At 29.0% G+C, this 25,203-nt stretch overlaps 1 protein-coding gene across 1 annotated transcript; it reads right to left on the minus strand.

The window, feature by feature from the left end:
• Positions 1-243: 243 nt before the first annotated feature.
• Positions 244-25,202, minus strand: LOC107455435 (programmed cell death 6-interacting protein-like protein AliX). Its single transcript, XM_016072998.4, has 17 exons — positions 24,823-25,202; positions 24,641-24,695; positions 22,339-22,402; positions 20,560-20,693; positions 20,103-20,256; positions 19,693-19,802; positions 19,011-19,127; positions 17,736-17,958; positions 17,140-17,263; positions 14,932-15,109; positions 12,059-12,280; positions 10,329-10,479; positions 9,245-9,390; positions 5,972-6,106; positions 4,303-4,465; positions 2,870-3,091; positions 244-837 (listed from the first exon to the last, which is right to left on the minus strand). The coding sequence occupies exons 1-17, from the start codon at positions 25,026-25,028 to the stop codon at positions 728-730; spliced, it is 2,514 nt and encodes an 837-aa protein (XP_015928484.1). The 5' UTR covers positions 25,029-25,202; the 3' UTR covers positions 244-727.
• Between the last annotated feature and the right edge of the window lies 1 nt (position 25,203).

A 25,203-nucleotide genomic window follows, 5' to 3' on the forward strand; every position in this document is an offset into this window, starting at 1 on the left:
AGAAGAAAAAAAAAAATTTTGGAAAGGGATTAAAATATTTTTTAAGTGCTTATTTTTTGTTGAAAAATCTGATTATGTTTAGAATTATATATATCCTTAGGGTATTAGTACTGGTATTGTCATTAATAAGTTTTTTTTAAAAATGACCCTGACTTAAATTTCAATATTCGTTGACCAAAGTAAGGAGAAGAAATAATAACAATTTCAATTTGATTAAAGTCTAAATAATACAAACAAAAGTCATAAAGGAAATAAATATTATTTTTATTTTCCCATTAACAATTTTTTTAATATTTTCTTTATTAAATTTACATATTATACAATTGCAAAGGTAACAATGCAGAAGGTACAGAAATGGTTGAAAGAGTATAAATAATGATTTACTATAACTTTATTATAATTAATAGCGTATTATTTTGCTTTTTAATCAATTCTAAAACAAAATTCCTTATCAAGCATGGAATGGCAAAACATTTGAAACAATTTTTCCAAGACATCTCGCCATATATTTACTTATTTCTTAAAAAATATGTATATAAATATAAATAAACAAAATGTAATCGAGCTTGATCAATATAAGTGGAATATATTTAACAATCTACAAAAAAAAAGAAGCGCACAAAATAAAAAAAAACTAAGACGCAACAAGAAATCACTAACAATTTGAAATGTGAGTCGAATGTTACTGCATATATCACTGATAGTCTTGCTGTTAATAAAAAGCAACTCATTGGGGATACGGTCTATACTGTTGTTGGGGATAAGGGTAATTTTGATTTGGAGGTGCATATCCAGGATAAGCGGGCAATTGAGTGGGTGGTCCTTGATAACCAGGAGCTGTAAAAGAAACAATATAAATATTATTATTTGCATGGAGAGTAATTAAATACACAGGGGTATCATTAATGAGGAATGTGAAAGATTATATAATTTGCAAAAGCAAACAATTTAGGGTCACCATAAACACTCAGGAAAAGACTCCTTGATTTTTCTATTTTAATTTTATTGAGTTTCTCTGATTTTTGCAATTAAATTTGTAACATTTATTTTTAAGTAATGCCTCAATCTTATAGGTAAAATATATTATATATATATATATTATATATAGCACAATAAAGAGAAAAAAAAAATGAAGAAAGTTAATAAGTTTTATTTACTGTGCATGAGTTGCAAGCATATAGAACTCATAAAATAAGTTAAAAATATCGAGAAAACATGGAAAATAATAAAGATTAATGAAAAGAGAAGAAGAAAAATTAATAAAATAGAATAATCTACATTACATTTACTTTAGTTTAATAATTTTTCTTCTTCTCTTTATATTAATCTTATTATTATTTTCCATGTTTTCGCTATATTTTTAACTTTAATTTATATATATATATAGATATAAGCTCACCGGACAAAAAATTAGTCACCCCATTGTGCAAGCACCGATGAATCATCAGGTTTCATTAGATGACGCAGTTGCCAAGTGACGTGCTCCAAATCAATGTGATCAAAGGCAAGTAGGCATCAGTGAGATATTTTTGTTTTAAGCGGAAATTATGTGTAAATATGGGTAAGTGTAAGGATGTGACAAAAAGGGGCAATTGTGTTTGGCCGTGCACATGGTTATACGGTGAATAAAGTCGCTGGATTTGTTGGTGTTTGGATACAGACTGTTCAATGAGTCTACTTGGAGTGGTGGCCACGAAGAATGACGTCAAGATTGTGGCCGGAAAGAGATTCTGCATGAAAGGGACTGGAGACATGTTTCAGGACTTGTCAATCAAAATCGCTTCTAAACCCAAGACAAATTGCTTCTGTTAGTGAATGTAGGTCCATCCTAACCTGTTATTGATTGAACATTGCGATGGGAGCTGCATGCAATGGACATTTGGAGTCGAACGGCTCATAAGAGGCCATTGCTAACACAGGAACATAAAGCTGTGCAACTTCAGTGGGCTAGAAATTACGGAAAGTGGACAGCTGCTGACTGGCGGAAGTAATATGGTCCGACAAATCACGTTTTTGCCTTTATTCAAATGAAGCACATTGTATAGTGCACCGAAGACCAGATAAAGCATTTCATCCTGACTTTAGCAAGGTCAGGTTCAAGCCGGAGGTGGGTCCATCATGTTTTGGGGGGTGTTTTTCTTATTTTGGATTGAGCCCCCATCACTGATGTGATCACCAGCATGAACCAATATGTTTATTTGAATATTCTAGATGATCAGGTGTTGTCTTTCAGTCAACATTTTCATGAAGAATATCCTGTTGACCCTTATTTTTCAAGATGACAACAGCAAAGCTCATCGGGCTGGAAGAATATGTGAATATGATTTTATGAACACTCAACTACATCTCGACTGGCCTGCAAAATCCTCTGACTTGAACCTCATTGAAAATTTCTGGGATATGTTGGAACAACGGATAAAACTCCGAAATCAGCATCCTCACAATTTGGTGGATTTGCGTGATCAAATCTTCAGCAAATGTATTTAACATGATTTGACGTACCTGCAAAACCTCATGGACTCACTTCCTAACCAAATCCAAGCGGTTATCAAAACCAGAGGTGGTGTTACAAGTTATTAAATTACGTTTTTCATGATTTCTCTAAGGATGACTAATTGTTTGTCCTGTGTGCTGCTCATATATATTAAAGATTATAGCAAGAGCAAACGCGACATGTCCATAGCTTAACAGCCCTATATTGTACGTTTTGACAAGTAATATTACTCCGACTTAACAAACATTTCACAATTCCAAGACCCTTGTCATATAAGGTTACTACTGTATTTACAGCGTATTATCTAAATCTAAAGTTTATAAAACCATGACTTACAAAGGTTAATACATTATTTCTCAATAATAACAAACTCACCAGGTGGAAATGGAGGCATCATAAGCTGGCCATATGGATTATAAGCATTTGGAGCAGATGGATAAGGATATGTAGGATAAGGATAAGCTGGATAAGGCGGAATGTGCTGCTGAGGCATTTGTGATGCTCCATCAGAAGGGGGATAACCGTAATTCTGCTGTGCCTGTGGTCCACTATTTTCATTGGTTTTTGGAGGTGGTGGTCTTGTTGGCTTTGGTGGAGCTGAAGAAAACAATGAAACAATTGATAAAAATACAAAACCACCATGGTTTCATGTATTGTATCACTTATAGTAATATGAAAACAAAATTTAGTATAGGCTAATATTACACGTTTTTTTAAAATTTTTTTTAACCAGAGTTGATTAGTAAATAATTAAGTACTCGGGCAACACCCAGCTGTCAACCAAGTGGGTCATAGAGGTTCAGGCTCGGCAATTTTTAAACGAAGGGTATGCTGGTGGTAATGTGCACAAGTCACCTCTTTATCACTAGACAAACTAGTGCTGATAGGCTTGAAGTTGGGTGGGCTTCAATTTACCACAAAGGATAGAACCCCTTCCTGAAAAACAACAGCTCATATCTAAATCATTGGGGCTCATTACACTTGAAACAGTTGTACTATCTCAAGAGTAATTAAAAGTTTAAAGAATTAAGGTTAAGTTAGATTATATGGCAAACAGTGGTTATTTAATAAATTTAAATAAATATTTATAACAACATTCATGTTTATTTTACCTAGGACTAATTAAACTAGATAACTAAGTGGCAGTAAAAATGATTTTGTTAGGGTTCGTGCTCGCCATCTCGCCATATGCAATAAAATTGTAAATTTCGAGAATAAAATTGCGGTTTGGCAAAAGATTTATTTCCACTGGAAAGATAAATATACATTTAACTCAATCCTTAAAATTACGTCAAAATGAATTTTTCTAAACAAATCAGTATTTTTTATTCAATTACAGTAATTTTCAGTAGATGCGCCGCATAACCAATTAGAATTGAGTTCGAATAATATAAGTTTGAAACAAACTACCGTAAAACAGTTTTCTATGGGGGGAAAATGAATCGTTTAAAATTTTTTAAGATTTGCATTTGGCGAATACTTTTGAAAACTGGAAAAAACTTTTGATATTTGGTTAATAATTTTAAATCCTTAGTGCGGGCCCTGAATATAGCCTTGTAAAATATTCATGATATTGTCATATTCGATGCACATATGTGTATTATGTACAGGTGAGGTCAACAGTTTCTCCATTCGTTTAGCAATAATGGGAGTGTTTTATGAGGCAAATTTTGATCCAAGCTAAGTTAATGATATTTCAACTGTTTAGCGATATATTTTTGTCTAAAAAAGGTGGGTATAAGGGATGGTAAAATAATTTAAATTATGAAAACTAGTAAATTAGGAAAGTTAGGAAGGAAAATTTATACCTGTATGGTGAGGAGGAGCTAAAGGTGTAGGTTGATTAGCTTGAGTCACAATATTTTTTTGAAGGTCTTTGCATAGCTCTTCCTTCTCTGTTTTACGTGCAAAGCAGAAATCATTGATTTTGTTTTGAAATGTAACTAGCACTTCAGTTAAATTGTTATAAAACTGCAAGAAAATACATTCATAAAATTTAAAAACAAAGACTTTATTCAATTAAAGATATAAAGTACACTTTGTGTCTAATGCGAATAAAAAGGAAAATGTGAATAACACACAAACAAAGGAACAAAAATTTGGATTTTGACACTGAGAAAGCAAAACAATAGTATGTCCATTTTGGACCATTATTTGTGCTTTATTCACATGGTTCTGTTTTATTCAAAGATTATAAGGACAAAAATAAACAGAATTTACAGACATCATTGAGAACATATTACAGAGGATCTTTATTGAGTATTTTAGTAACAATTAGAGTTTTTAAAGAATGGCAACATGATTACTGATTACCTAAATATATTTAGGAGGTTAGTTGTAGGTTCTGATCATCTAAGCATGTTTAGGTGACTAATTTTATTTTATAACTATCGTTGAATAGCCGACCTAATTTTTGGGTTTACGACTACTAATGTTGAACTCCGTAGCCTTGTAATTTTGAACTCAATCCAGATAGGGGAACTCCTGAATCAAGCATTGGGAGAAATTTGCCTTCGTGGAGGACTTTTTGATGTAATTATCATGCATTTGCATTACATGGAGAGGAAAACCTCCCGCGGTTAGCCTGATGGCAAGGGGAGACTAACCCATGATCCGTCTACCACTAAGGATATTTTAAGTTATCACTGTGATCGGTGCGAGAAGGATGCGGAATTGGTTTTGACCAGCCACTGCTGGTTTTCGAGCCTGCTTCATCTTATTGGAAGGCAAACGCTCTATCCCCTGAGCCATCGCGGCTCTAGGTGATTAACTATACTGATTGCCTAATCATGTTAGGTGATTAGTACAATAAATGTATTGCTTTATGCCCAGCAGTGTAAGTCTCTTATCCAGAACTGCCAAAACTTCTGCAAGTGTGATGAAAAAAAAATTTTTTTTGCACAATTAGCAGGTAATAAATAACTCAAAATAAATTATAACACAAACAAATACTAATATTTGTATTAGTTTTTCACTCAATGAATTATTTTAAAGTTAAATGTTATTTAATGTACCACAGTATATTTTTAAGAAAAAAATATATAAATAGCAAAAACAAACTAAAATTTTTGTATTTCCTAACTATACATAGCTCTCAAAGTTAAAAAAGAAGAAAGAAAAAAATCATGCAGATTTTATGTAATTGTATAAGCTTTATGAAGATTTTACAAAATAATTAAATTTAAAAAGCAATTAGGGTCAACTGGAGTAATTATGACCACAGATAACTGTGACCAGCAACATTTTTAAAATACTCTTCCAGGGCGGGAATTAAATAAATTCTCAAATCCAATGAGTTTTGTTATTCTGCAAAAAAGGGAGCAAGCCTTTAAGAAAATATTTATTAAAAAACTTTTTTTTTTTTAAATTAAGACTCCAGAAAATAGAAATTTTTTTGAACAAAACTAAATATTGCTTTAAAAAACTAGCTATTGTTCAATATACTTCAGCTATTTCAGTTATTTTACTTAAACTTACCTTTGATCCCTCTTCAAGATTTCCTAATAATTCAATGAAGGCATCATGTGCTGCAGCAAGCTCACACATTATAGTTTCTCTTTTCTGAGCAGAACCACTGGTATTTTTTTCTTTAGAAAATTCATTGTTTGCATTCTAATTAAAATAAAAAATTATAATTACAATTTTATAACATAAGTCTAATTTTTACTAATTTCTTTGTAACAATACAGTTTATTACATGCTTAAGGTAGTAAGGCACTTAAGGTAGAACAGTTTAACGAGGACGAATACAGCACATTCTTGGTCCGTTTGTAGACTGATCCAAGTGTTTACAGACCAGGACACTGATCACAGCCAGTGATACTTGACTTTGGTGTTCTACTGGAGACCGTGTCATAACGATCAGTGCACTGAGGGACAATATAATTTTGAAATACTTCAAATATTTTCAACCAGGGACTTATGGTCAAACTAAAATAAACTTTGTCAATTTTGTACTAAACAAACAAGACACATGGGTATTTTTTGGGCTTACTAAATAGTTTGTACCCTATTAGAAGATATTTCTCATTTATTGTGTAGCTTAAAGATTTTGCCATCGGCAACACTGGAGTTTTTGCAAAACTTTATTTTAATGATTAAAATGTTTATCTCCAAACTTACCCCTGTGGATGGATCCAGTTATGTGATAATAAGATAAGTTATAAAATATTACCTTCAGTAATTTGATATTAATGTGTGATTATTATTTTTCCTTTTTTGTTTTTGTTTTGACAGAGCATTTTAATGTTCTTATAAACCAATAAATTACGTCCAATAGAAAGCTTCTTTTTTTTTAAGTGGGCTGACATAACGAAAAAAATCAACCCTTCCAAACTAATGAAACAAAGACACTTCCATGACGCTGAGATTGATTATTACAAGTTCAAAGCAAAAGGTAAGCATTCAAAAGTCATAAAAACGTGAATTAAGTTTCTTTTTTCAAGTATAATTTTTTTTAATTTTATGTTTAAATACGTAAAATAACCTTTTCTTTTTTCTACTTTACAGTGTCATTTCATTAGCAGACTCTTGTGCAAGGGGTTAAATCAATCTAGTATGTGAATTGTGTTCAATTTCTATTAAACTAAATTAGTGCTATGTAGAAGCTCTGTACTTAGCTCTTATTTTAAACCAAAATTTTCAAAATAGAAAAAAATATATATAAGGGGAATTATTTTTTTTAATTCTGCAGTTTGCATCCCTATACTTTGTTAATTAGCTAAACTCAGTTTGGACACATAAAGTGCATATAATATATTTTTTATTAATGAACATGTAAGTGAAACAGGGTTGGGTTTTTGACGTCAAAAAGTGGTTTTTGACATGACAAGGGTATAATACTGGTTTAAACCGTCAAAAACTGAAGTTTGCCAAGAAAATATATAAACTTCAAAACTAACAACAGTTGTGATGTTGTTGAATATTGAAATTTAATTACACTATAGGTAATCAGCAGGTTTTAAAATATTTTTTAATTAAAATTAAGGTAAAATAACAGATTTAAAATCTCAGAAATTTATATTCAAATGCATGTGCAGAAAAATTTTGCACAAAAATTGTTTAAATATTTATTTTAAAAAATTTTTTTTTTCTTTTTGATACTTAAGAAAATTAAAAGTTTATTACTATGCATTTTTGACATATAAGGAACATATAACTAATATTTATAAGGAACTTACAAGTTATGTTGTATAAATACAAACTTGATACAAGATACAAGTGTATAAAAAATTTTTTTTAATGTTATACCGAATATCTTTATTATCCAGTATGTTAATTTGAATTTAAAAGTAGTTATATTTATGAATAATGATAAATATAATTCATATTGTTTATTATATTTATTTATAATTATTACACTTATCATTTTAAAACAATTTTTATCTCTTAATTTTTTTTTCTCCACTTGTATTAAGAATACAAATAATGCATATCTTGAAAGCAAGAAGTAATTATTCAACAGCTGAATATTTAGATATTCAACAAATCTATATAGTATTCAGCAAAATGAAATTCACAAGTATTTGGATAAACTAAATTTTCAGCATAGTAAATGAATAGGCTGAATATACTGTAAATCGACACTAACTACTCTGTGTATTTAACAGAAAGCACTTAAATTTGTATTGTCTTATGTTAAAAAGATTATTAAGAAGATTTAAAAGAATATTAAAAAGATTTTTCTTTAAAAGATGTCTAATGTACAAAACTGCTAATGTTTATCTTTAAAAATGTCTAATTTTTAGTATAATCTATACTATACACTAAATTTGGTTATAAATAAATTTCTTAATAATATCACTGCAGATTTTCAATAACACATGAAAATGAATACATAATATTACAAAAGATGTGAGTTTTCAAAAGTACAAGATTTTGGTTACTATTCAAAATATAAGTGTTTCTTCAAAATTTTAAATTTATATTTTTCTAGAACATATTTAGAAACACTATCATTTATAAAAAATATATAAATTTTATGTATTAATTAAATTTCACATATGAATATCGGTTTTTGACATTTCCGAAATTTTTGACAGTGAGGTTTTTGACGTGATGGTTTAAACCGTCAAAAACTGTCACATGCCAAAAACCTGCCAACCCTGAAGTGAAAGTACGAAAATTAGCTAAAAGTAGCCCGTGTTGACAATAGGCATATTTTAAAAACTAAAATATTTTTAAAAATCCATTTACATAATTTTAGAAAATACTAATAGGTAAGTAATAATACAGGAGTAAAGAGCCACCCTTCCACTATCAAAAACTAATTAAAAAGTGATTATTAACACATCCTTTAGAATACGAGTAAAGCTACATTTTTGACATTTTATCAAAAAAGAATTTCACCAAAAGTCCAGCCAATCACTACAATTTTTAACACAATTTTTTTAGTAATTTAAATATTTGGTGAAACAAGAAAAGACTGGAAAGTGAAAAAAAGCACAAAATAATAATAGTAATTAACATAACATTTTGATAATAACTAGACATTTTAATAATAACCTAATATGTTAATGTGTAAATGATACAAGATTTTTGACATATGGCTGTCCTGATATTAAATAATAATTAGTTGCACACTTGCATCAAAATAAACTATTAGCCATCATATTTATTAAGAAAAGAAATAAGAATTAAAAAATGAACATAGATTTCAGAAATGAATGAAATATAAAAATGAAGGAGATATGTAAGGCCTATAATAGCACGGCAGCAACTTATAGTTATAATAGTAAATATAAAACATACCTGTATATCCCGCACCATCCGTTCTTGTTTTTCAATATTTTCCCTGGCACGTTTTTGAATGGGACCATAAATTTCACCCAACGTTTCAACAGAAAGTGCTGCTTCATTTACACTTCCATCATTCAATGCAACAAGAAATTTGGCTTCTATAAAACAATTAAATCTTTAAGAATATAATCTGCAACAATTAATTTTTATTAATGGAATGATGTTGATACTAAACATTAATCTAAATAAGCTAAAAGCCACTCACTTTTAAGTACTAATTTTTAAAATAAGAAAAAAACAAAAAGAATTTACAAAAACTAAAATTTAGAAAGTAACTTTACAATGAAAGTAATGGATAATTTCTTTTTTTAGTTACTATCATTTAAAAGTCATTTTAGAAAACTTCAAACCTAAGCAGGGTGTTACACTGGTAAGTAATACAGGGCTTAAAATAAATGGTTGTCCATTTGACAAAGATCACTAAAATTTGATTGCGATTGTCATAAACTAACTATCAGTAGTCCCTCAAACCAGCAGCCAAAGTAAAAGGATGGTATAATTTTTTGTTGTTGTCTTATTTCATGTTTTAGTTGTTGTTTTTGTCACAAAATTTCACCATTACTGTGCCATTATACATAATCTGTGTGATTTTTCATACACAGCTTTGTAACATATTTTAATTTCAGGTAGTTTGAACCAGTGATTAAATTTTTTCATTTCTACTCCTGATGTATGTTTCATTATTGTGATAATTATAATTATTGAATGTTTTACATAATTACTTTCAGTAGAAATTGTTTAAAAGTAACAAGATGTTTTCACTATTTTATCTTTTAAAGAATCATAGAAACATACAAAGTGTGGCACATCATTGTTTATAAATAAAAACATTAAATGTTTTAATGTTCTGGTAAAAAATTCTAGCAGTGCTATCATTTTAAAAATGTATGAAACTTTAAAAAAAAAAGTGACAAATCAGAACTATTCAAATAATTATCCTGATCACAACATTTATTAAGATTATAGTATTATAAAATGCTTATGCTCACATAGTATACAAAATAAATATTAAGAGTAAAATTAACTTGACAATTACTCATGTCTGTGGCAGCACTATCAAATTCTTGAAGAATTTCTTCTCTCTCCCCTTTTAACCTCTCAACTTCACGCATTAAGCTCTTTAACCGTTCGACAGATTGGCAGGATGCAACTGGGCTACCAGCTGGTATACCGGATATCATCTGATCCTGTAAATGAAATTGAATCAATACCTTACATATTTATCTTCACCTAAATTGTAAAAAAGTAACTAACCTGTGCTATCCCAAAATTAATCGTTTTTACAACAGATAACGATGTTCCGCAATTAGATGGGAGCAGAAAATTAATAGCCTGGTAAAACTGCAATTTCACCAAGGAGTATACACCGGATTAAATTTTTCTAATTTATCATATTTTTAAAACAGTTTTCATTTCTTTTGTATTCATAAATTGATTAATTTATAAGATTCCTACATTCAAAGAATCAATCTAACATTTTCCCCTTGCTAATTTTTTATTAAATATTTGCCGGAATTCACTAATAATGCTGTACTGTAAAATTAAGACACAGCAAATAAAAAAATTTCTTGTTAAATGCCTACCAGAGAGTATATGAATTGTACACACGAATATATGCATCATTAATAATTAAGAAATGCAATAAAAATAATTTTTTATATTAAATGTTAAATTATGCATTAAACTTTAAAAGCCACCTATTAATCTTTTAAATTAATGTCTGTCATACATTAATAATATCTAAAAAACAGTAAAATTATTATATTTACTAAATTTTAATTAAAAGTTTTAGAAATACTAACCGATTGGATCAAACATATTGTACTTGAATAAATAAGATATTTGAACATAAAAATTGTACATTGTTTAAACTTGAATACAATATTTTCAGGAACTTTTAAAGCATAATACAGTTAAATATTTTCAATAAATACTGAATTGAACTATTATATTCTCTAAGCGTTATTACATTTATAAAATATGCTTGTATATTTTATAAAAGTACAAACAGCTTAACCTGAATAAAATATTTTACAATAATGAAACTAATTCAATGAAATTTAATAAAATCCTTTTCTTAAAATTATTATAATAATTTAGTCAGTTTAATAATTTTTATAGAAAATATAAAAGTTTTTCTGTAATTTCAAACTTTGTTGAAAACAAGCATGAAACAGATCACATCTCTAGATAAGAAAAAAAATGTTTTACATTGCTGCCAACAAGGATAGGAAAAAATTCAGCAGATTTTACAAAATATAAATTTCTTAATAACTGTTGCGTAATACGCTAATTATTTTACATATAGGAATTTTTTTTGTAATCAAAATACAAAAATTTTATTACAGTAAACAATTAATTTTAAATGTTTTTTTATTATGTTAACTCCTAATTTTGAATACTAATAAACAAGTAATTTATTATCAACAGTTGAAAAAAAAAGTTTATTAATTTAGAAAGAGAACTCTGAATAAAAATAAACAGAAAATGTTAGAAATAATAATTTAAAAAAAGCTTCAAACTGATTACTATAAATGAGGCTTGCGTCGATATGTATTAGTAATATTTATTTAAATATTCAAGCAAGCAATAAAATGTGTAAAAATTCTATTTTAATAGGGATTTTTTTAAGAAATTTACTCAGTTTTAGGAAATCTTTTAAAATATACAAAAACCAAAATTTTTATTAAAGCCAGTAGACCAGGAGAAATTAGAAAAATCCAGTAAAGTTGGCAGCTATGGTTTTAAATATTTTCTTCCACTTACCTCAGGTAAGCACAGAAGAGCTATCTTGTCCCTGTGTTTCTCAAATTTCTCTTTGACAATTCCATCAGCTGCAACAGCTGTGCTGATTATTTGAGAATACTTTTGTATATTGTCCTTTAACGGTTGATTCAGTTTTGTCGATGTTGTGCGCAGCCATTGATTTCCAAATTTTGATCTCAACTCATTATCTGATTCTTCTTCATCATTTAAAGAACTTTGACACTAAAAGGATGAAGGAGAAAAGTTATGGAATAATTACAAGCATAAGTTAGAAGAAATTACATAAAAATCATACAGTATGAGATCGTTCATCAGAAAAATTGAAATAAAAAAGACGAAAACTTCCATTATTCCCTTTGTGGAGAGAGTTGTTATCGACAATGTCAACCTTCATCTATGAAAAAGTACCCCAACATAGAACAGGGTTAACATGTCTGATATACTAGTGAATTGACATTGTATTTTTGTAATGGTAGACACACTACAGTACTCCCCCACCAGAATTATAGATGTGATAGAATTCGATGAATGACATTAGTGGTATCCACTAGCTTTGAATCAACTAGTGGTATCCACTAGTTGATTTATTGCTGTTTTGTGAAAAGCCGGGAGAGCTGTATTAGATCACCTGACTTTTGAGAGCTGTTTTAAGTTCACAGTCCTGGTCGCTCCTGTGTTGCCTTTAGCAGCCGAGTGTATATGTGGTACGTTGAGTGTGATCGAGACTGAGTAGCAACAGCATGAGGAGGTGGATAATGATGCAGTCACAAGTAGCAAGTCAACTGTTCAATGTGGACCATCCATCGAAGTAGGCAAGTTCAGATAGAAGTGGGCATTACTGTCAGATAAGCGTGTTCCGATCAAAGTGGGAATTTCTGTCAAGGTATGCATGTTCACATCATGCCGGATTGTCACCAATGTGGTGAGAGTTGTTATCGACAATGTCAACCTTCATTTATGAAAAGGTACCACAACATAGAATTGAGTTAACATGTCTTATATACCAGTGAATCGGCATTGTATTTTTGTAGTGGTAGACACAATTCACCCTTCTCATAGGATGTACAACAATAGCTTAGCGATGTGATACCATGGAAAACTGAGAATGAGGGAGAATGACATTCGAACCAAGGATCAGAGTAAAGGGTGTACACCACTACCAGGGTGAGTTAAGAAGCTTTATATAGTAGCTGTCACACACTCTGCCTGCCCTGAACGAGAAGTCTGACTATAGCAGGATTGCTACTCTGATCTGGAAAAAGAATTCCATGTGTTTTCCCTTAACATATTATACACAATATATTAAGAGGAACCACACAATCACTCTGCTCTTGTGTGAGCTATATTGGTCTAACTATATTAATTTTAATAGCTGGAAAAACTTAGAGAAAAAAGGTACAGCTGAACATACTTGAAACAAATAATGCTCTAGTAAATGAAATAGTTTATTATAGCTGAAATATCATTTTTAAACATCCGATAGATCGCACTTTGAGTAGTCACTATTTTTTAACAGACGAAAATAAGAAACAAAATTCACTGTATTTTCCCAGTTTGTAATGAAAAACTCAAAATTCCCTGTTAATTTAGATGACTTTTAAATTCCCTGTATTTTCCAGGTTTTCCCTGTGGAGTAGTAACCTGGTCATGCATGAGCTTTTCACAAGCCTCATTCCAATGTAATTGAGACATTGACCTTATAGACCCTAGTGAATTGATATGAGCTGTGGAATGCGGCATAATAGTAAAAAGCTGACATCTGCTAAAGATTGAGATAGTTGAATGTTTGAGTTTCCGTAGTCGTCAATGTGGAGGGATGAGAGAGAGGGAGATGGTAGAAGGAAGCTCTAGCATTTTTTTATACTTTTTACTTAAAGATTCAAGTAAGAAGAAAGAAATTTAGTAACTCAAAGAACAAAAAATTCCCTAAAAAATGAAGTTGATTAGAGCATTTGGACTTCTCAATTTTGATTTTAAAATGCTTACAGATAAAAGACAACTTAGAATAAATTATCTGTTTCACTGCTGTATATAGGAAGATGCAAACAATTTTGCATATGTGGTGCCGTGCAAGTCCAAAATGTGGTTAATTTCAACATTCTCCAATTATTTCAGATTTTATGCCAGTTTACTTGATATTAATAAAATCTCTTTAGGGTAGATTAGGAAAAGCATCATCAAATCAGTTTAGGAAATACCAGGCGATATCCCACACATTCCTGTCAGATTATTATGTTGGTTAATTTGGTTATTATTAATAATGATCACCAATTGTTGATAATAATAATTCTTTTGTAAATGTAATAAAAAGTACACAAGAATAATACTGCCACATACTCTTCACACTAGGGTTACAGGCCACTGACAGCTAAACATTGAATTTTGGATCTATAACAAATATTTCTGATATTCACCACAATAACCATATTAAAGTAAACTTAAAAGAATATGAAGTTAAACAGTAATTGGAAACATCAGATGTATTAACAATAAATGATGTATCAAAATGCTTTTAAGTCATGTGGACAAAGGGTATCAGATAACCTCAGTGTCGTATGGTCTAGTGTCAGACAATCAGGATTCTACTGTTTTTATTTTTAAGAATAAGAATATTAAGGCAATTTCTTCATTTAAGTCACATTATTACAATATTTGATAACTAGTAACATTATATTTAAACATGCATTAAAATTAGTTTAAACAACGAACTTAAGTTACAGAATTATACTAATCCTCAAATAAACTCTACCTTAAATTTCTAGTAATTTCAAATTTTTCACATCACCTCAGGATCTGGTTCACTCATTAACATGCGGTATGTCAAACTGAGAGTACACAGCATTTGAAGAAATTAAAGTAAGAAAAGTACTTACTTCTCGTAGAATTTCATTGTTGCGTTGGAGGAGATCGGGGAGTTCATTCAGAAGTCTTTGCAGAGCATCAATTCCGCCCTTCTGTTGAACTAATTGAGCCTTCTCCCTCAATGACTGAGGAAGAAGATTACCAGATGTATCTTCTAATGCAGCAGGCAAATTCAATGACGCTAATATTCTAAAAATATTTCAATGATCTTAGAATACATAGTATTATGCGAACACGGGAATTTTTAAAAATAAGAAAATAATGATCTAATCATTAAATTAAGAGTTAATACAATATATATGTTTTCCCCAATTATCTTAGAAATAAGAAAATACAGTAGAGCGCCGATTATCCGAATGTCCAATTATCCAAACTATCTCCGAATTCGCTTTTTTTTCCTTCTCTTTTTTAAGTTTAGAATTTTTTTTAACTTATCGACAATTTTTCTAAATTTAAAGGAATAGAATACATCTGAAGACCATATTTCATTTACAACCTTTTTCAGCAGTTTACTTATAGTAGCCATACATACATGTATTGTTATACAGTTAAACCTACATACCCCTTAAACCTACATACCCCTTTAGAGCCCTCTTCAACTGAAAATTATCATCAAAGAACGGGAGCTTCATTTTGACAATCTACAATTGTTGGAAAGCGGAATGTGTTTATGAATAGATAAGTGCTGAAATTCTACAATTGGGAGATGAGTAGTTGTCACTCATTGTTAATAATTAGTGATTACAGTGCTTGGAATCTTAAATCTTGGAATAAAATTCTTATCAGAAAAACAAACGAAACTGCGGTTTGTGAATCGGTAGATCTTTCGGGTGAAAATATGCCAGGTTATACAACAGAAGAAATAGAAGACTGGTGTCGAGACACTGAAAACGACTCAGGATTTCAAATTTTAAATGATCATGAAATTGTTTCTGAAATTTTGAATGAAAATCGGAACTCCTCAGATTAAGAGGAAGAAGTACGTGATCAAGTTCAAGATAGTGGACCTTCTCATAGAAGAATGCAATTCATTAGATATTGCAATTCATTAGATATTGCAATGAATTGCCTAGAACATCAAAATGATGTTGATCCAATTTAGTTGATTTATTTAAAAATAATAAGGGATATGGCTGCACAAAAAAGAGCATGTCCTTTGAAACAAAAGTCTTTGCTGGATATCTTTTGCAATGGAAAATAAAGAAATATGTGGTAAAATCAGTAATTGACAAAAAAAATTATAAAAAAGCCGAAATATGATAAAAATGATTTAAGTTGAAAAAAAATTTTTAAAAAAAATATATTTAAAAATAGAGAAAAAAAAAAGTCTTAAACTTGCCAGAGCTATTTTAGATAGTACTGCCAGTCCTAAGCCCAGAAAAAGTGTGAAGGGAAGTTGGTGCATAAATAATAATCATTTAAACTAGGTTTTAAACAACTTTCCAATTATCCGAACCACGCTGGGTCCCGAGCAGTTCGAATAATCGGCGCTCTACTGTACTAATTATCTTATTCATTGTGTGCAGATCACTTTTTATTTATTTATTTACTGGAAATTGGTTGTAGCAAATTTTTTTTCAGTCTCAGTGCATATAACTATCATACCACCCCACCATGACCAAAGCCTCACTTCGTAAAGTTTTATTTTTCATTGGCCATGTTAGGAATGCTACATAATTTTGACCCTTTTTAGATGATATGGATAGTGCCTGAGCTGGCAATCCTGCTCTCAAAAACTTCAACACCACAACTAGGCCAGGATGGCCTGGTTGAAGTTAAACTTTGTAAGTTTAAATATTTTTTGAAGGATAAGCAGTTCATAAAATTTGCTGCTTCTTAAAATCAAAATATACCAAAACAACTCTGTCAGTATCTAATTAATTCAAGAAGAATAGATTACTTAGTGCTACGTAGACTACAGCAGAGAAAAAAGGTAAAACACAAATGAAAGTACAGAAATGGACATGCTATAGTTTTGGTTCTATTAACAAGAGCCTAGACTTTAAGATAGGTTCTTGCAGGTATTGAGAATGCAAAAAAAAAAATATATGGTCAGATTGTTACAATAAATGTTTCATTTAATAAAAAAAATGTCAAGAATGTTTCATTTAATAAAAAAAATGTCAAGAATGTTTCATTTAGTAAAAAAATATCTGATGCAAAAAAAGTTGAATAAAAGAAAAATATATGACTAGACTACAGCACTTTAACACAATTACCCATTTAACATCTGTGTTTCACTCTGGAGTTTTGTTTTTTCATTATTTACTATTTCCATTTTTCTTAAATCAAAGGCTGACATAGCTTGTTGCACTGCTATAGGTAACAAGGCACTAAACAAATCTGAAAAAAAAAAGAGCCTTGTTTTACTACATGTGACATAAAATTCTATTCCAACTACAATTTACTAATACATGAATTAAAATAATGCTTATTAATGTAATGTTTATTAATACAACAGTTGAAGAACCATCTTGTATTCAATTATAACTATTCACTAACTAAAATGAAGTCATATGGAAAGAAAGAAAAACTGCAATAGGTAGGGGGAAAAAACTGCAATCATATAATTGCCTCTCACAGTTACAAAATTTCAAGAAGAAAGTTGATAATAAGTTTAATCTTAAAATTAAAGAGAGTCAGATCACTTCTACCCTTAAGTATACTATTTAAGAATAATACCAGATAATCAAAATATTTACTCTTACTAATCGGATTCCCTGATAGGAAAAAAAAAGTTTCCACTCTTAAAGAAAACCAACATTTATTTTATTCATTTTTATAAGATGAGCTTTAATCTTCACAATTTAGTTACCTTGAGAGCTTGGATTTAATTTATCTCCAGGAAGGATAGGTTTAGCAAGTGCAGCCTTCCCAATTGGAGGAAGGGACTTGATATCTGGAATTCGTGCGTGATATATAAAGTCGTTATCTTTCTTAGCTTCTTCATAATTGTGAGTGATTTTGGGAATATAATCTTTGAAATCTGATGTCAAAATAGCTTTTGCTTCTGCTTGCCTCACAAGATCTAAGGCTCTCTAAAATAAAACATGAAAGCTTAAATATAACAAAAGATAAATACATCAATTATTATTGATAAAAATATTAAAACAAATAATAAATGCTACAATGCTAAACATAAGTTTTTTAATAAGTTTAATTCTTCAGCAAGAAATGGTTTTATTTGTAATATCTATTCAAAGACCATTATTTTATAAGTATTTATTTTTAAAAAAGCTGTCGGCCTAAACTTTTGCTTCTCCGTAATCACAGAACCATATTTTTATTTATAAGACAAGGTTCCTAATATACTTTTCAAAGTTTTTTTTTTTAACTTCTAATGGCAAAAGAGAATGACAAACTCTTACAAAAACAGTGAACAAAAAGGTGAACGACATACTTTCCAAAGTAAAAATAGGCACTTTTTAAAACCTTATAAGGGGCTTAAGCCAAATACAAGGGAAAAAAGGCCATATTTCCAAATTTAATATCTGTCTTTCAACCAAGTGAGATGCTTTTACAGTTCAGTTAAACTCATGAAAACAATGCTACATAAAAAATTCAATACTTATAAATTATGATAAAAATATTGTTTCATAAAATTTTTTAAAATAAACAGAGATAAGAGGAAGTTTAAAATAATAACAAGAGAGAGGTTAAAAATCAGAAGAAAAAAATATTTACAGATAAGCACACCTTAACAAAAAATTTCTCTTTAATAATCTTCTGTAGCTAAAAATAAAATCTGTAGAAATTAATAACAAAAAAGAGAGGGTAATGTGATTTGCTTTATCTTTATTTTCTTTTAGGTTTTTTTTCTTCATTTATTTATTGCATTTTTTCACTTTCATTTTAAGAGTCCATCTTATGTTACAGTCAATCTTAGTTTTTATACAGTCAGCATATCATTTCAATTAATTTTTAGACAATTATTTGATTAAAAATTGAATAAATTTTTATCATCATTGTGGAAAAATAAGTGTATAAATAAAATAATGAATATAATTCTAAGTTCCAACGTTATAATTTTTAAGTCATATTATAAATTCTAAGCTTAATATAAATAATATGCTAGAACAAGTTAACTAACTTGAAGCCTAGCAATTTCTTCTCCAACATCTTTCTTTGACTTACAAACCAGTGACTGGTAATATTCAGAAAGAGCAAGAAATCCAGCTTGCTTTCCAGCAACCATTGAAAGGCATTCCTGAAAATAAAAGTATTTTGTTTCAATAAGCAACACTGTTGCATAAAAGTTATACAACATTCAAGATTAAGTAATTTTCAAGATTATCTTTTCAATAATATTTTATACACTGAACATTAGTAGTCATAAACCCAAAATTAGTGTCGGCTGTTCAATGACGGCTATAAAATAAAATAAACGTATTAGAGCAGCAATATTCTTACTTTTGCACATTTTATAGGAAAAGGAAAAATACACAGTAACTTGCTTTATTACAACCAATTTCTTGCTACAATATGCACAGCACTAATCATGAAAATAGGTTTATGAGTAGTTTTCCATATTAAGCAGACACAAATGTATTTACTTCAAATTGTTGAAATGTTCTTGTCAATATTTTGAGCATCGAACAGCCGTTTATCACAAAATAACATGCGATTTTAGAAAAAAATAACTAAACAGCTCACCCTATATATAAAATAACTTACATGTTTGTATTATAAATAGATTTTGTCACAATTTTTGGAGGAAAAAATAAGAAGATTTATTGTTCCAGATAAACTCTCAGTCTATAAAAGTCACTCACTTTTTCAAATAGATGATGAACAGTCTCTTTCTCCATTAACTTTAATGCATCAGAATAGAGCTCTTCTGCTCTAGATGCAACTTTAGCAATGATAGCATCCTTCATATTATCTAAATAAAATATAAAATTTATAAAATAACTTGATTTTTATAAAATTAAAGATTATAAAAAAAATAATAGCTCTGGTTACATTCGCTTGTTTTTATTTTGCCATACCTGAAAATTTGGAAAAATGCTAATAAACATTAGTAAATTTATGCTTACATATAAAGATGGCATTTTAATAATGAAAAGTATCAAATGAAAAGTATCATAAATAAATAAATAAAAATGATTAGAATTTATTACATGAATTGTTCTTTTAATGTAAGGTAATTAAAATTGCTAATATTAAATCGTACGAAATTTACCTGCAGTAGCTTTAAAAAAGAAACTTTCTTGAGCTTGAGCTAACATTAAAGCTTGCAAAGCAGAAATAGTTTCTGATCTCATATCAGGAGTAGGTTCTTGAATAGCAGGAGGACAAGCTATAGTTTTCAAATGTGCGAAAGTTCCACTAGCCATCTAAAATTAATAAAAAGCATTGAGTTTAGACATGTATTATATCCAAAACATACATCTCCAAAAAACTTTTTAATATTTTTTTTCCTTCTTTTTAATACATTTTTGTCAAACTAAAGTGACTCAACTACAATATTTTAGAAATACTATACAAAATTCAAATAAATTAAAAAAATTATTATTCCATGCACAATATAAATATATGTAATTATTTCTTATCTATGGCAGATAATTTTAAGGGGAAAAATATTTCCATAAAATTAAAGGCAAAAACAAATAAACAATATCAATATAAGAGATAATTACTTGGAAATACTTGGCAGCTAGTTTCAAACCTTCATCGTTTTTTGTATCTGAAATATGACAGCAAGCTACCTGGCTCTGCATGGCACCAATATTAAAAAGAATGCAAGCCTTCTCATAAGCTATGGTTGGCAAAGCTGTGAAAAGAAAGATGCATCTCAATACACACCATTAAAATTAATTATAAAATAATCTGTCAACGATACAGATACAATAGAACTTGAAATTCAAAGTGTATAGATTTTGAAATTAGCAAATAATTATAATCTATAATAGAATCAGGACATAGATTTATTAAAAGAAGAGTCACTTAATCGGCCAATTAAACATTTTTCCCAATAAGCAGGATTATATCTAATGTTCAATATAATCACAAAAGTGTTCATCAAAATGGCCCACGATTACAACTACAAATGCAAGCATATCAAAACAAAAGACTTAAGCAATTGATTTAAATAAAAAATTTAAATTGCAAATGAGGAGAAAATGACAGAAAAGGAATTTTTCATTTAAATAACTACAGCCCTGTCAACTTCAGAAATTGTATAGGTCTGAGACTTTTCATGACAACAGTATAGCACAATAAGCAAAACAATTATAAAATTTTTAAAAAAAATCATTTACACACTCTTTAATTAAATTCATAAAAACTTTTTTATCCCTAAAAATTATAAAATAATTAATTTTTTTAAAACAGATAGAATGACTAATTTGGCATTTTCTAAAAGTGTTATGTAAAAAAATTTTCAAAAGCTATTTCTGGTTTGCCTACCAAGTCAACGAATTTTTCAAAGTTTGTTAAAGTTGTTGTATAATAAAGAACAGAATTAAGTCTGGGCTTTTGTTATGTGGCTTAATATTCTCTCCCAGTTCAGTGTAGAAAGGTCAAAACTGCCAATTTTAACTTGGCATACACCCTACAGGTATTACTTTTCCAGCTACTGATTTTACGCCATTCTAAACACCATTTATTAAAAACTATCTACAAAAAACTTGGTACTTCTGGAAGAAAGTTTTAAGGGCTGTATGCAAACAGTGCAAGAATACTCTGATTAGAGACTTCAAAGGAAAAAAGCTTGTGAAAATACTTTGATCGGCTGAGGTCCTGAGATTGGACACAAGAGCTTGAGACTTCACAGATAACTGATAAGAAAATAAGCAAGAGAAATAGGTATCTATACAGGAACTAGAAATAGGTATCTATATGAGAAACTATCTACCCAAGAGTAATAGATAGATTTTTAATAGCCATCACTTTATCCAAATATAAATTAAATAAACATAATCAATATTATACAAACTAAAAAACAAAAATAAATTGCAATACAATGAATTAAAAAACATAGTAAATTGCAGTAAAAACTATGATTGTTCTACAATGAACATAACAGTTCGGAGCACTTTCTGTAATAGGGCTTTTTTTCCAGAAAAAAAAATCTGTTAGCTGTTTTTATGCAATTTTATTAAAATTGCGTCTTTATTTGAAAAAGAAATACACATCATACAATAAATTCGCTTATGATATTATTAATTCTATGGAAAAACATTTTGAAGAAGCTAAAAAAAAAAATTTCAAACTTATTTTGGTATACATTTTATTCAATTTTAGTTACGACTAAATTACTGTAACGTAGATTTTGAACCTTGATATAATATTTTGAACCTTTCTCAATAAACTAATATAATCAAAAGAGCATTTTTGGCTTTACTTTTGTTAAACTCTTTTGTAATTAACCTTAATAATCAAGAGTGTAGTATTAAAAAAAATCTTATAATACTTACTAAGACTTGCTGACCCCATGAAAAAACTTCCCTTATCAAAAGCATCTTTCCATTTAAAGGGTATCTAGAATTACATGAAATTTCATTTAAAAAATAATGCCAAATGTTATTTAAAAATATCTGCAAATAATAATTTTAATACAATAAATACTTATTATTGGTAATGCAAAGTTAAAAATTCATCACTACAGGGATAGGTCATTACCAAAGATTAATGACACAAAACTATACAAAATCATAACAGGAAGTGGCTGAAGAATGCAGTTAATGTCTGATGAAAAAAGTGCCTATAAATAACTTTAAAATAAAATATAGATTATAAATGTACCCTTATAAGATGTGGTGTTCTCTAAATTACCAACAGAATAATTAAAATGAACTTTAATAATAATTTAAAAACAAAAAAGGCATAATGTATTTCAGGATAATCCAGTTGCTTACATTTTAGAAAAACTAATGTTAAAACTTTAAAAGAATTTTATGACCATTCCCTTTAAGTTAAAACTATAATGCGTAGAGATAGAAACAAAAAAAAAATTTAGTCACCAGTTCCAAGGACTAGCCACTTAAAGATTCTACTAATCCATAGACATTTCTACAGGTCTCCTACTCGTATTATATATTTAAAAATATACTTAAAAATTTAATGAATAAAATAAATTTAACCACAAAGTTACTTAAACTTTTGTTAACTAATTTAAAAATACAAATAAAGCTTGATATAAATTGAAATTTTATAATTATGTTTTAATAAACAGGTTTAGTGATGCCTTTACTATAAGTAAAGCAATATATTAAGTATTAAAAGTTTAAAAAAATAAAATTAAGTGAAAACTTATGGATTAATTGTTATAATTCAAATTATGATGAAGAAACCCAGATCAAAGATTTATGACATAAACACAGACTAAAATAACAATCTATGTCATCATCTTATCTATTTTTATTTTCATTTATCAAATGATTCAATAATAGTTACATGTATTTGTAACATGATGTGAAAATAGTAGCAACAGAATAATTTGCTTTTCTAAGTGAAGCAACTGAATTACAACATTGTACATGCTTCATTCGACAAAGATTACGGCTTTTTACCTTACTTTTTCAAATGTCACAAGTTAATGTATTTCAAGAAATTCATATTCAATGTTCGGCAATGTTTGACTTCAAATCCGATTCAGCATACAAGTATAGCATCAATCTCACATTCAACGTCTTTGTGATGGAAGCTAACCAACATTTGTGTTACACAGAGAGAAAAAAGGCAATTTTAATTCGCATATCAACATAAGTATTCTAACTCCTGACCTAGCTATTATGAGGAAAAGAGATATTTCTGCATTGGTATCTGTTCCTACCTACTATCTTCGCAAAGACAAACAGTTTTTAAACTACCAAAAATTATGTTGTTTCCCTAGAGATGGATGAGTTAAATGTTGAGAGTTAGTTAGATTCTGTATTTTTATTTTATTTTATAGTTTCTTGAGGGCAACTCCCCTGAAGTTACCAAACTTAATAATAAATTGGCATAGATACCAATATGGAAATCTTCCCTTCTGAAGAAATAATATTTCACCAGCACTAACTTACATATATGTGCAAACCTAATTACTCAACGCCATTCAGGTATCTCAGCTTTGTGCTTAGTTTTAGTTTATTTATTTTCCAGCTATTATTTAACTGGGAGGAAATATAATTCTTTTTAGTGTATTTTAGAAAAAATAAAGTGTCCTTGAGTTGCCAAGAATTATTCCTAATTTATTACAGCTATATATCTACCAGTTGTAAAGATGTCTATAGCTAGCCTCTTTTAGAAAAGCATAAAGTATATGTGACTAACTAAGAGTTAGTAATAATTTGTAAGAAGTAGACAGTTAGATCTGTTGAAAGTTTTTGTTAGAGAAAGCTTTAACTCTTAATTATAATTTATGAACTGCTTATAACTTTTTTGGATCAAAAGCGGTCCAAATTTTTCATATGACAGTACATAAGCTAATATGTAGCTTTAAGTCTAAATTGTAAATCAATCTACATTATAAAACTGGGATGCAAAGGTGGCCTGCACACAATGCTGACCCTACTGTCATTGGTCATGAAATTATGGAGCCTTAAACTAAATAATCATTCAAACGACAGCGGGAATTATTTACTTATTTCATTTTTTCTCTTTATTTAGTTATTATTAACAGATCTAAAAAAATTTCTCTAGATACAATTATTTATTTATTTTTTAATTTATGCATAATTATTAAGTTCCACAAGAAAAACAAATAGAATTTTTACTGAAATGAACAAAAATTACCTGAAACTCAACATTTGGGCATTTTGCATCCAAAAAATTTAGCTGGTCATAGTACCTAAATAAACAGATGTATCAACATAAATAAGAGTGAGGGAAAATTCAACAACAAACATAAAATGAAATAAATTAAAATTAATCATCAACAAGGAAAAAAAAGAAGAAGATTGAAGAGTGACAAGTACCTTGTCATCACATCTAACGAGTTTTCATGCTTATCTAACGTTCTCCAGGTTGAGTTCATTCGTAACTTATTTAATTCCGTTAAAGCTTCATCATAATTAATCGGTTCATCAGCGGCGACACAAAAGCTAGAAAATACATACTTTAAAGGCTTAACTAAATCAATTTCTGAAGTTTTCTTCAGGGGAATAGCTACAAAATACGACATCTTTCTTTGATTATGTCAAATTTACAAAACAAAGTGCAATAAAAAGAAACAAGGGAAACAAGAACAAAATATGAAACGATTTCGATTCAAATAGATGACTCATCAGTGTCATGTGATATAAAAATAAAAACTCTCCCCATTAAAATAGAAAATATGAAAGCTTTCTCAAATGTAA

This window comes from Parasteatoda tepidariorum, chromosome 6 (assembly GCF_043381705.1).
Source record: "Parasteatoda tepidariorum isolate YZ-2023 chromosome 6, CAS_Ptep_4.0, whole genome shotgun sequence".
In the NCBI taxonomy this organism is placed as follows: domain Eukaryota; kingdom Metazoa; phylum Arthropoda; class Arachnida; order Araneae; family Theridiidae; genus Parasteatoda; species Parasteatoda tepidariorum.

What these genes read in the sequence shown, in the direction of transcription:
- LOC107455435 (XM_016072998.4), bottom strand. Translation starts at nt 25,028, where the DNA reads ATGTCGTATTTTGTAGCTATTCCCCTGAAGAAAACTTCAGAAATTGAT. An exon ending in GAAACACAGATGTTAAATGG is followed by an intron (nt 15,110 to 17,139) that starts GTAATTGTGTTA and finishes AAATATTTTTAG; the next exon opens with AATATTAGCGTCATTGAATT. An exon ending in ACAATGAAATTCTACGAGAA is followed by an intron (nt 12,281 to 14,931) that starts GTAAGTACTTTT and finishes TCATCCTTTTAG; the next exon opens with TGTCAAAGTTCTTTAAATGA.